Source organism: Myotis brandtii, unplaced genomic scaffold (assembly GCF_000412655.1).
Source record: "Myotis brandtii unplaced genomic scaffold, ASM41265v1 scaffold371, whole genome shotgun sequence".
Taxonomy (NCBI): Eukaryota; Metazoa; Chordata; class Mammalia; order Chiroptera; family Vespertilionidae; genus Myotis; species Myotis brandtii.
In genome coordinates, this window is record NW_005364265.1 from 968,976 (window position 1) to 982,581 (window position 13,606).

Consider the following 13,606-nt stretch of genomic DNA (forward strand, 5'->3'; position numbering starts at 1 on the left):
AGCATTAAAAACCCAGTAATACAGCCATTATTTTCAATATGTAAATTACATATTTGTGGCAGTATTTTTAATAATTCCATGCAAAAGAATCAAAAGGTTATCAATTTGACATAAAATGTGCCAATTTAAAGTGAGATCCCAAAAATATTTCTAATGTAACAACTTTCACTTGTTCTATGCTTTGGAGCAGGACTACCCAACAGAGCTCTCTTTAGTGATGAAAATGGTCTAAACACTAGTCTCTTGTGGATCTTGAACACTTGGACTATGGCTAGTGCAACTGAAGAGCTGGGTATTTTTGTTTTATTAAATTTTGTTGTTGTTGTTAATCCTCACCCAAGGATATTTTTCCATTTATTTTTAGAGAGAGTGGAAGGAAGGGAGGGGATGGGGAGAGAGAGAGAGAGGGAAAAAAAAATCAGACACATTGATCGGTTGCCTCCTCCACGTGCCCTGGCCAGGGATGGAACCTACAACACAGGTACACTCCCTGGATCTGATATCAAATCCATGACCCTTCAGTGATCGGGGCTCCCTCTCCAACTACTGGGCACCACCGTCCAGGGCTCCTTTTAATTAACTTAAACAGCCATTATCAATTTGACATAAAATATGCCAATTTAAATGAGTAATAGCTACTGTAATTAGTGTATTTTTTGAGTAGGGTGTTTTGTTTTTTTGTGTGTGGATTAGGCAAAATTTTTTCATCTCTGAGAGAGAAAGGAAGAGAGATTTACATATATTTTCCATTAACAATCCTTGGATTTGATTACAAGTGCCTTTTCCTATTCTTGAGAACATTTATTAGTGGAAGAAAACAGTAGATGAGGTTGTTTAATATTTAGATGGAGAATATGTAATGTGACTGGGAGAGCTGCCCCACAGAGAGGTACCAGTTGGGAGATTCTAAGCATGGTAAGGGCATCATAAAACATTGAGGGAGTATTTTATTATCTTATATCTTGATTATTTACAGACTATCGTTAGTAATAATTATTAAATGGGGAAGTCATCATGAGATTAAAACTCTTCACAGTGGTAAGAAACAAAGCTTTCTAGGAAAATGCAATCATACTGAGTGCTTGAAGTTGGAAAAAGAAACTAAAAATGACTTAGTACTACCATTTAAGAGAACCAATAACTTTAGAGCTAGCAAGACTCCTAGAAATTATGTAGCCCTACAGGCTAATTTTTCAGGCTAATCAGATAAAGCGCCATGTTCAAACAATTAGGGACAGAGCCAGGACTGGAACCTTAGGGCTCTTGACTCCTATTTAGTGTATTTAGCGAAAAGCTTTATTTATTACTTTGCCTATTATATATTTCCACAAAAATTAAGCTTTATGTTTAACGCATCTATTCGGATTAAAATAATAAATGGTTTATTACCTTTAGTATTTGAACATTTCGACATGGTGACTTCTTTCTCTTTCTTTTCATCTACTCCGAGAAATATGATCCTCTGTGGAATGTAGCAATCACCTCCTATGACAGTACCTTACTGTTAGTGGCAATGATGGCAGAAAGCTTTACAAAACTACCTTTCAATACAGGATTATCACTTCTATAACATCTCTTTTGTCCACTTCTTTTTACACAGTTCTCAATGATACCAACCCCACCTCAATATATATCATATATGTTTAGATTAATATATATAAACATATGTGTATATGAATACATAGTATGAACACTTACATACTGATTGCAAGAAAATTTACATAGTCAACACAATTAATTTGCCTTTAACGTAAAATAATCTTTCACCATTTAGAGATAGAGTAAATATAATTTATCTTCCATATATCATCAGATATATGAATTCAGGTTTTTTTCCTTAAAGATCTTCTATTTTTCAGGATAAATATCCACAGTTGCGTTAAATATTGCTTATGTGCTTAATTTTCAGGTGCTTCACCATACAAGTCACCCTTTCTCAACATACAATAAGCGTTTTAAATGACCTTTTTTAAAGGTGACACCCAAATGTGAGCTGCCCTGTACAGAAACCAGTGAAACTAGTATAATAATATTTGACATTTATGGAGCCTTCTTTTATATGTCAGACACTTGTCTGAGTACTTTAAATGACTTATCACATATACTTATCTTCCTATACTCCTCCTAATAATTCAATGTGAGTTTTACCTTAGCTATTTGCTAGATGACACATGTTACTGAATCATTTTGAAATCTTGTGGGCCACAAACATTTATTATTCCCTTACAACCTGTACCATGTGTCAGGTCTTCCAAATTGAAGGAAACCTACTGTTAATGTCTTGATCTTTTTTCCTTGTCTTTAATAAGGCATTTTTAGAATTAAATTCCCTGGGGTGACATTGCTTAATAAGATTATGCAGATATCAAGTGTACAATTCTATGATACATCATCTGTATATTGCATTGTGCGCCCACCTCTCAAAGTCAAATCTTCTTCTCTCACCATTTATTTGACCCCTTTTACCCATTACACCCCTGCCCCTTCTTCCCTCTGGTAACCACCCTACCATTCTCTGTGTCTATGAGTTTTTGTGTTTTTTTCTTGTTTTTTCATTTGTTGCTTTTTTTACATCCCAGATATATAAGTGGAATCATACGATTCTTCTTAATTTTTTCTGTCTGGCTTATTTTGCTTAGCATGATATCCTCAATATCCATCCATGTTATTGCAAATGGCAGTACTTAATCTTTTTCTTATGGCTGAGTAGTATTCCATTGGATATATGTATCACATTTTCTTTATCCAATCATCTAGTGAAAGACACTTTGGTTGTTTCCATGTCTTGGCCACTGTGAATAATACTGCAATGAACATAGGGGCACATATATCTCTCCGAATAAATGTTTTGGAATCAGAAGATGGGTTGCTGGGTCATATGGTAACTCTACTCTTAGTATTTTGAGGAACCACCATACTGTTTTCCATAGTGGCTGTACCAGTATACTTTTCTGGCAGCAGCGAATGTGGGGATGAGGTTTCCTTTTCTTCCACAGCCTCTCTAACACTTGCTATTACTTGTCTTATTGATAATAGCCATTCTAAGAGGTATGAGGTGGTATCTCACTGTAGTTTGATTTGCATTTGTCTAATAGCTAGTGAAGTCAAGCATCTTTTCATATCTCTCTTGGACATGGGTATGCATCTCTTCTTGGGAGAAGTGTCTGTTCAGGTCCTCTGCTCATTTTTTAATTGGATTGAATGTTCGTTTGGTGTTGAGTAGTATAAGTTCTTTATATATTTTGGATATTAACTCCTTGCTGGAGCTGTTGTTTGCAAATGTCTTCTACCATTTGGTTGGTTGCCTTTTTGTTTTGTTGGCTGCTTCCTTTGCCGTGAAGAAGCTTTTTAGTTTGATATAGTCCCATTCATTTATTTTTTGCCTTTATTTCCCTTGCCTTTGTGGTCAAATTCATAAAATCTTCTTTAAGACTAAGGTCCATAAGCTTACTATCGATGTTTTCTTCTATGTAATGTATTGTTTTAGGTCTTTAATCCATTTTGAGTTAAAATGCAAGACCTTGCTGATCCCAGTTTGAGTTTACCTTGTTAAACTTGGCTCACTGTTCCAATATATTAACTTCCAGTCACATGTAAATTTTATAAACACGTCTCCATTCACCCACTCATTTAATTGTCTAAACATAATAGAGGCAATTATTCTACAAATATTTACAGAGAACACAGCAATTGCCAGATATTCTACTACAGGGATTCATCTGGGGCAACTGATTATGTGCAGATCCTGGCCTTAAAGAGCTTACCAAAAGCCATCAATAAACATGGCAAGTGATTTTGATAAAACAAAATTAGTTATAAGAGAAAATTCAGACTCATTTATTATATAAAGATATATTGAGGATCAACCAGTAATAAAATAACTCACCTCCATTTTCAAAAGCAACAATGTCAGTCCTTGGTTTCCTATCCAATGATGCTTTGACCTCACCGTGCCTTTCAATTAGGCTAAATTTTGTTGGAACTGTAAGACCATCCCCTTGAAATTAAAAAAATAAAGATAATTACCCCAGGAACCATTGAGTGCTTACATAAGTTTATGATAGAATTCATAATGATAGCAAAAAACCTAAAAATTAATGAAAGAATTGTTTATATAATGACATGATGAACATTAAATTACATGAATTTTAAGCACATTTTATAATTATCAGGAAAGTGTCAAGCAAATTTATTTTCCTATGTGGATAATTAATAATGACAATTTAAAAAATTTAAGCAATCTAACATTATCATGTGTGCATGAGTTTAGATTATTTAATGTTTCTTATATAATGAATTTTGTTATATTTGTTTATATCTATTCATTATGAACAAACTGAGTAAAAAGTATTACTCTACTATTGACAAAAATGCTAGTTATACGGTGATAAACAATTCTCACCATTTCCCTTATACATGTCCAATTTTCTTCTAAAATAAACTATTAAAAGCAGGATAAAAGAAATATGACAATCTAAAGAAACACGTGATTGGAATCTAAACCAGGGAAAAAAATCTTCATTTTGCTATAAAAGATATCAATGGAACAGTTCAGGAAATTTTTCCTGAATTTGATATTTATACTCCAATTATGTAAGATATATGTATGAGCATCATGTATGAAACTTACTAACAATTCAAAAACAATAATAACAATGTGTATATTTACAGAGAGAAAGTGAAAATCACATGTGTAAAATGTTAACATTTGGGGAAATCTGGGTAAAGAGTGTTCATGAATTAACTGAAATTATTTTAAGATAAAAAGCTTTTTGTTTCTTTTTTTATTGATTGATTTAAGAGAGAGAGAGAAAAAGAAACATTGCTTTGTTGTTCCACTTATTTTGTGCATCACTGGTTGCTTCTTGAATGTGTCCTGACAGGAGATGGAACCTGTAATCTTGGCATGTCTGCAACCTGCAAACTGAGCTACCCGGGAAGGGCATAAAAAGCTTCTTAAAACATAATACAAAGCCAAAGTGCATATAATTGTCTTTATTATCTACCATTTTTAATATGCATTGCTAGCTTGGTTTCTTTATTTTTGTTTTGTTATTGTTTGGGGGTTTTTAGGGATTCTTTTTGTCTGGGTAATCTGTAATGTGAGCAATCCTGTTGTGTCCTACATGACTTCTACCTCGACTAGTTCTTGCTGATTGTTCTACCATCTGATGGTGTGTTGCTGCCACCTAGCACCATGTGTTTAAATGGTTTGCAAGACAGACACTTTTTATTTATTTATTCATTCATTCATTCATTATTTTTTAACCCTCACCTGGGGATATTTTTCCATTAATTTTTAGAGAGGCCATGTGTTTAAATGGTTTGCAAGACAGAAACTTTATTTTTATTTATTTATTTATTCATTCATTCATTATTTTTTAATCCTCACCTAGGGATATTTTTCCATTAATTTTTAGAGAGAGTGGAAGAGATAGGGAAAGACAGAGAGAAATATCGATTGAGAGAAACACATCGATTGTTTGCCTCCTGCACGCCCCTAACCAGAGCCCCTGCCAAGAGATAGTGCCCCTGACCAAAAAGGAACCTGGGATACTTTGGTCCGCAGGCCAGGGCTCTATCCACTGAGCCAAACCGGCTAGGGCCAGGATGGGCACTTTAATCCTTATTCTATACTCATCTTGATCCTGGGAGACTTTCCCAACTTCTTAAAAATGTCATTTTATTTTTTTAGGTAGGAAGAGATTCAGATCTCTCCTACTGCTGCAAAACTGGTTTTTTAGCTCATCCTAGTGGCAAGAAAATTATATAAACGTACGGCATCTATAGATTTTCTCTGAGTTCTTGGTTTTATAGCCAGAAAACAATGTTCTTATCTTGCCAAAGGAAACATGTTCACCAACAGCAAAATCAGATTCACCAAAATCAGAGTCACCAAAATCAGATTCACCAAAGATCCATGAAAGTCACAGCCCTGGAATTATCTTCCTAAATCACCCCTGTAATTGTCTGATACACAGAAGGCACTCATCCAATGAACAAATGTACCCTTGTTCTGTCACTAATGTCATTGTATGGATCTCCTTTAGGGCTAGGTTGCCTTTTCTATTCACAAATTTCCTTTTTCACATGGAGATTTATTTTTATAGAGAAATAAAATGATAAAAGCAAACTATTTACAGAAATACTGTGAAGTGTTTATATAGTGTCACCATATATTCATGAAGTCTTCATTTTGTGCTCTTCTGGGAAAGCTTAATTATATGAATAGCAGCTTTTTATATTAAATTTAGGTCACACAATAAAAAAACTTCCTTATCACTCTCAATCTTGATGTACCATTTATCACTTAACTCTATAGTATATCTTACTAATTCACAGCCTATCATACCAAGTATCTCTGAAGCATTACCTTGAAATGCTGCCATTTAATTTCTTACCTTCTTGTAATTCACTGCCATTTTCCAAAGGCTTTTCTAACTCTTTTTCTGGTGTAGAGGCTGTGCTTTTCGATGATGAAATATCTGGAGGCGTATGTACCCTGTAGTATTCACCTAATCTCCCATAAGAAAAGTAATGGTTAGTATATTTGTCACATCAAGTACTAGAAAATCCACAAATGTTTGATTTCTTACCAGATTTATAACACATCTCCTTTATTGCTCTTTTTTCTTCAATTTCTTCAGGAGTCTTTGTCCATAAACTTGAAGCATCTATAAGATATATAATTTTAAAATTAAATCGTCCCAAAGCCAAATAATCTGAAAATGTATAACCAAAATGAAAAATCCCATTGTTCTCATGGATAGATTACTATGTTGCTATTTTAATTTTTTAAATCAATAATTTGTAGACTGGAAAATATTTCTAGTTACTATATTTCACATATTAGAATCAGTCAAGAGAAAAGAAATGACTAATTATACATTATGTGTCTCGAGCTGGAGCTACAGATTCACATGCTGATATCTTGTTTGTTTGTTTAGAGGAAGATGCCGGTAAGGGAGACATGGAGCTACAGCCAACAAAAACAGAATACACACTGGGGTGGCCTGTAGCTCACAGAAAGACACATTCCAAGCAAAGACAGTGGGAGTTTATTTTTCAGCATGTTTATCTTGTTTGTGCATATATATTGGCAGCACAGTGCTGTGATAATGTGGGAGGAGTAGGATAGACTAGGATGAAAAGGAACTGAGTTCTAACCTTGTTTATACCTTTGCGAGGATTGTTTGGGATAATGCAAAAGATAGAGCTTTATAAATTATAAACTGTTCTATGGATCTCTATAACGTTAAGGATTAAATGTGAAACCGATAGGTGTAATGAAATAAACAGATGGACACAGGCCTATGAATGCTAAGTTACATATAAGTAAAATAAGTGAGCCCCGCCAGCGTGGCTCAGTGGTTGGGCATTGATCCATGAACCAAGAAGTCACGGTTCAATTCCCGGTCAGGACACATGCCCAGGTTGCGGGCTTGATCCCCAGTGCAGGGCGTGCAGGAGGCAGCCAATCAATGATTCTCTCTCATCACTGATGTTTCTATCTCTCTCCCTCTTCCTTCCTCTCTGAAATCAATGAAAATATATAAAAAATAAATAAAAAGGGTTTATTAAGCAAATGAGCATTGAAAACTCTTAAAACAATAAGTGATTAATATCCCTACAAGCAACTATACATATTTAAACAGGAAAACTGTCTCCCATCCCTCATACAACAAAAACCTTCCAATCCAAATAATAAGCATGTGTAGACATAGAACAAATTAGAACATAATGAATTTAGCATATTTATTAAATTTAAAGCTATTTTCTCATCAAAATATGCCTTATATATTACACTATATAACTCTAGAAGTAAAAAGATATGTGGAAAATATTATGAGGTTTTTTGAATATGCATTGTAAATCTGAGAAAAAGTTTACTAACCATTCTGCTCATTTACTTCTTCCTCTTCTTCCTCAAAGTTGGTTTTTAAAACTAAAGGATGGTGAATGGGTCGTGATATATTCTCCTGAGGTTTCAGGGGCTCCTGACTCTGGGTCAGGGGTGGAGTTCCTTCCTGAGTATCTTTTTGTAGTGTAATATCTACAGAGAAAATGCAACATTTCAGTCTTATCAAAATATATAATGATCAACCATTGTTCTCCTGATTAACTGTATATTTATGAAAAGGTTATTAAACTAACATAAAAAATCAACAGCCTAGATGGTGTGGAAAATATATTAATTCATACATATTAAATAGTAATTTAACCAAAAATTGGTATATCACACACTTTTGGTATAAGTCAAAAGTGATCACAAGCATTACCATATTCTTACATTAGATCTGCAGGATAAGACTATAACTTAATTGATCACATTATGACAAATTAACAAAGTCAAGCTCACTTAAGGCATAACTTATGCTGGCAGAGTTTGTGTGTCTTATTTGGAAGTAAGGAAAAACAATGCCTTCGGATTTCTCTATTGGCTACACAGGAGTTAGACTAGCCAAAGCTCTAGGTCATATTTAAATGTTCTCTGACCTTCATAACTAACCAGCAATTAATGAAAGTGGCTAGTGAATACATGTACTTTTTATAATTACTAAATCAACTTCCTTTGTTTTCTACACCAATATTTATCTAATCTGGCTAATTATCAGAGTCAACTAAAGAAAATTTTCAAAGCATCTTTTGGATCTCTGCTTTCTAAACTTCTGGTTCAGCAGGTCTGGATTAAGCTGGGAAATCTGATACTTATAATTTATCTCAGGTAAATTATAAAGGCAGCCAAGTTTGGAAACCACTGCTCCAAATCAGTGATCATCTAATTGGGGTCCTGGGTCATGAGAAGGCTTACATATCTCTTTTTATGCCAGAATCAAATGATCATGATTACTGTAGCTTTGTAGTAATTTCTAGATTTTGAAATCAAGTGTGAGTTTTTCAATGTTATTCTTTATTTTCCATATTGTTTTTACTATTCTGGGTCCCATGAAGTTCCATATATATTTCAGAATCAGCTTATCAATTTCTGTAAATAAGTTGGGATTTTAATAAGGGTGGCATTGAATCTATAGGTCAAGTTAATCTATAGGTCTATAGATCAAGTCAGTATTTTCATATTAACAATAAAGCCAATTTATAAACAATGGTTAGCATTTAATTTTTTTAAGTTTCATTAATTTCTTTCAAAATGTTTTATAATTTTTGCACTTCTTTGTTAAAATAATTCATAAATATTTTCTTTTATTGTAAGTGAACTTTTTTCACTTAGTTTATTTATTGATAGTATGTAGAAATATAATTATTGTATATTAATCTTGTAGCCTGCAATCTTTAGAACTTTCTAAATAAAAGATCATGCCATAAAGATAGTTTTACTTCTTCCTTTTCAATATGAATGCCTTTAATTGGTTTAACTGTCAATTGTCCATTTCATCTGGATTGAATGTAACTGGCAAGCATGAGCATCCTCATCTTGTTGCTGACCTTGGGGGAAAAGCTTTCAGTCTTCAGTATTAAGTACACTACAGGATATGTACGAAAAATCCACAGCTGTCAGGTTGAGCAAGTTCCTTCCTATTCAGAACTTGTTTAGTGTTTTTATTATCATGAGACAATGTTGGCTTTGTCAAATGCTTTTTCTTCATCTATTATCATTAACATGTGTTTTTTGCCCTTTATTTTATTGATTTGGTGTATTACATTGACTTTTTGAAGTGAGACCAATCTGTATGTCTGGGATAAGTCCTACAATCCTTTTTTAATGTTCTTTAATAGAGTTTGCTACAATTTTATTGAGTAAAACAAGGGTTATTTGAGCACAAGCACTACTATACCGTAACAATTTGATAACTGAGAGGGCTACTAAGTGATTAATAGGTGGGTAGTATATACATCTTGAATACACTAGGTGAAGGAATGATTCACGTGCAGGGCAGGACTGAGCAGGACTATGTGAGATTTGATCACATTACTCAGAACAGCATACAATTTAAAAGTTATGGATTGCCATGGCCAGTGTGGCTCAGTGATTAGGAGCATTAGCCCATGCACCAAAGGGTTGCGGGTTTGATTTCTGGTCAAGGTCTCATACCTGGGCTGTGGGTTCAATCCCAGGGCCCAGTTCAGGCTCATGTGGAGAGACAACCAATTAATGTCTCTCACACATCCATGTTTCTCTCTCTCCCCCCTGCCTCCTTTCCACTCTCTCTAAAAATCAATAAAAAAATATGTGAAGGAAGGAAGTGGAAATAGTTTTAGGAGAAGGAAAAATATTAATTTTAAAAAATTGTTTATTAAAATATTAGCCTTTTTAAATTATGAAATATAGCACATATACAGGACAGTACACAATTCTTAAAAGGTGTAATGTAACAAACATCACAAAGCTAACACCTAAGTCAAGAAATAGCCTGTGTCCTCTCCAATTTATACCATTTACTTTTTTAAAAATATATTTTTATTGATTTCAGAGAGGAAGGGAGAGGGAGAGAGAAATAGAAACATCAATGATGAGAGAGAATCATTGTTTGGCTGCCTCCTGCACGCCCCCTACTGGGGATTGAGCCCAAAACCTGGGCATGTGCCCTTGGCTGAAATCAACCCCAGGACCCTTCAGTCTGCAAGCCGACATTCTATCCACTGAGCCAAACCAGCTAGGGCCAGTTTATACCACTTTCCTTCTCCATACCTATTATAGGTAATCACTTTGTGATTTTTTCTTCTAGTTTTATTAGTAGGTATGCATCTATAAAAAAATAAAGTTTGATTTTGCTTAGTTTTGAACATTTTTTTAAAATGGAAAAAACAGTATCTTCTTCTTTGTCTTCATTTAGTCAACATTATAACTCTGAGCTGCATACTAGCCCTAAGTTATGCATAACTTTATCTTGATGAAATAATTTTAGATTGTTTTCCAAACTGCTTGTTTCAACCTATATAACTAACTACAGTGCACAAGAATTCCCAATGTTCTTTGTCTTTACCAACAGCTGGCAGATTTAAATGATTTTGCTAGTAATGGGTGCATAATGATATATCAGTGGTTTTCAATTTTAAGTTCTGTAATTACTAATAAATGATCACATTTTCATTTGTTGATTGACATTGGATCTCCTATTTTTCAACTGTCTGCTTTCTGCTCATTGTTCTATCACAGTGGTTCCTGACATTGGATCTCCTAATTTTCAACTGTCTGTCTGCTTTCTGCTCATTGTTCTATCACAGTGGTTCTCAACCAGAGATAATTTTAACCTGATTCCCCTAAGGAACACTTGGGAATGGTTGGATATATTTTTGGTTGTCACAACTGCAAAGAGTTGGTATCTAGGGGTAGATGCCAAAGATGCTGCTAAACATCCTACGATGCATAGGCTAGACACCCCCACGACAAAGTATTATCCAGCACAAAATGTCAATAGTGCCTTTCCTTTGATTTTTCATCAAATATTGAGTCCAAGTCTTTTGGGGGGTCATATAAACGGCATGTACTACAATATCTTCTCCCATTCTGTGGCTTATCTTTCCACCCTTTTAATGAATACAAATTTTTATATTAATGGATCCAATTCATGCATCCTTTCTTGAATAGACAATATTTTTTGTGTCCGATCGCCTTCTGAAGCCTTTAAAGGTTGACCTTCCACATTTTGGTCTATGATCTACCTAGAATTGATTTTTATGTGTGGTGTGAGAGAATTTCATTTTTCCCTCCTTAACTGAAAAGACCATCCTTTCCTCCTTGCTCAATCAGGCTACCTGTTACAAATCAAGTGTCCGTCTCTGCAAGGATGGTTCCAGATTTTCATTCTTTCCATTTGTCAATTTGTTTGACTCAGCCAGCACTACACTGTCATAATCTTTATCACTTTAGAGTCCTTGATGTCTGGTTGAACAAGTCCTATAATGTTGGTTTCTTCCAGCAAGTCTTGACTATTCTTGGCTTTTTGAATTTCCAGATAAATTTTAGAACCTGTTTGAATTTGAGATTGTTGTTCTTATATTTTTTAAATAGATGATGGGCATCAAATCATTATGGTAATTCACAGGTTATTGGATGTATTTTAAAAAGTAATAAAAATTTTATTTTTAAATTTTAGTATTGATAAAATGTTGGGAAGTACATCCTTTGCAACTATTCAAATTTATGATGAAATGGTTTAGTTAATCAAAAATGTTTTAGAAGATAGATCATCAAAAATAAAGACCACTGCCCTAACTGGTTTGGCTCAGTGGATAGAGCGTCGGCCTGCGGACTCAAGGGTCCCAGGTTCGATTCCGGCCAAGGGCATGTACCTTGGTTGCGGGCACATCCCCAATAGGAGGTGTGCAGGAGGCAGCTGATCGATGTTCCTCTCTCATTGATGTTTCTAACTCTCTATCCCTCTCCCTTCCTCTCCGTAAAAAATAAAAAATCAATAAAATATATTTTAAAAAATTAAAAAAATAAAGACCACTGATGATTACACCTTTCCATTCAGTGCATTAAAATATTTGTCAGAAGGAGAATGTTATAGGATGAGAAAGACAACACATTTAATGACCAGAAACTATCCAGTTACACTGATGATTACATCTTTCCATTCAGTGTATTAAAATATTTGTCAGAGGAGAATGTTATAGAATGAAAAAGACAACACATTTAATGACCAGAAACTATCCAGTTAGAAATACGAAATAGATTAATTCAGGTGAATTACTTGGTAATCAAATAATGCAACAAAATTTTTTCTCACACAGTAGTTAAGTTTTACCTCTCCATAATGGTTAAAACAGTGATGTGCTAACAGTTTTGCTACATATTTTTATACCTTTGTTGATTTGTGGTAACTTTTCCATGAGACCTTAAATACCAATGACCTTTGCATCATTTGTTTGTTTTGTTTTGTGAGACAGTTTTAGAGTCAGACAGTAATTTATCTTAATTGAGGAACTGCCAGTTATGAGATGTGTTATTTTGCATGAGATATTTAGCTTCTTTAGTCTCAGTTTACCCATTTATAATGGGAACACTAACTATTTTGCAGGGTTTTGTAATGAGTAATAAAATTAGGCATGCAAAGTCTCCACAATAGTGCTGCCACATAGAAAATGCTTAATACAGGACATTATTTGAAAACACTAAATATGAGATTTTCCCATTTCTGATAATGCTACTTTGTTTTTTTTTTAATCATAATTAAAATTTCAATCGAGATTGTTCCAAAAAGCAAGTCTGTGGAGGCCTCAGATGCAACTAACAAATGGTAGGACTAGAGAACTAATATTTGAGTACCTGTCTTTATTACCATTACTAGAGGCCCAGTGCACAAAAATTTGTGCACTCAGGGGGGGTCCCTCAGCCCGGCCTATGCCCTCTTGCAATCTGGGACACCTCGGGGGATGTCCATTTGCTGGCTTAGGCCCACTCCCTGGGGGATCAGGCCCAAGCTGGCAGTCAGACATCCCTCTGGCAGCCTGGCAGCCCTCGGGTGATGTCCACTAACCAGCAGGGAGCAGACCTAAGCTGCAGTCGGACATCCTTAGTGCTGCTGAGGAGGCGGGAGAGGCTCCCACCACCACCACCACTGTGCTGGCAGCCATCAGCCTGGCTTGTGGCTGAGCAGAGCTCCCCCTGTGGGAGCGCACTGACCACCAGGGGACAGCTTCT

General features: G+C 34.8%; 1 protein-coding gene across 1 annotated transcript in view; it reads right to left on the reverse strand.

Moving 5' to 3' along the window:
- The window catches only part of LOC102248151 (chromosome unknown open reading frame, human C12orf50), a 33,610-nt gene that overhangs the window by 10,496 nt on the left and 9,508 nt on the right, over positions 1 to 13,606 (reverse strand). Inside the window, exons 4-8 of the mRNA XM_005872229.2 lie at positions 7,895 to 8,053; positions 6,597 to 6,674; positions 6,402 to 6,515; positions 3,887 to 3,997; positions 1,390 to 1,485 (exon numbers count right to left, since the gene is read on the reverse strand). Coding sequence (XP_005872291.1) covers positions 1,390 to 1,485; positions 3,887 to 3,997; positions 6,402 to 6,515; positions 6,597 to 6,674; positions 7,895 to 8,053 — 558 coding nt within the window. The remainder of the gene's footprint in view (positions 1 to 1,389; positions 1,486 to 3,886; positions 3,998 to 6,401; positions 6,516 to 6,596; positions 6,675 to 7,894; positions 8,054 to 13,606) is intronic.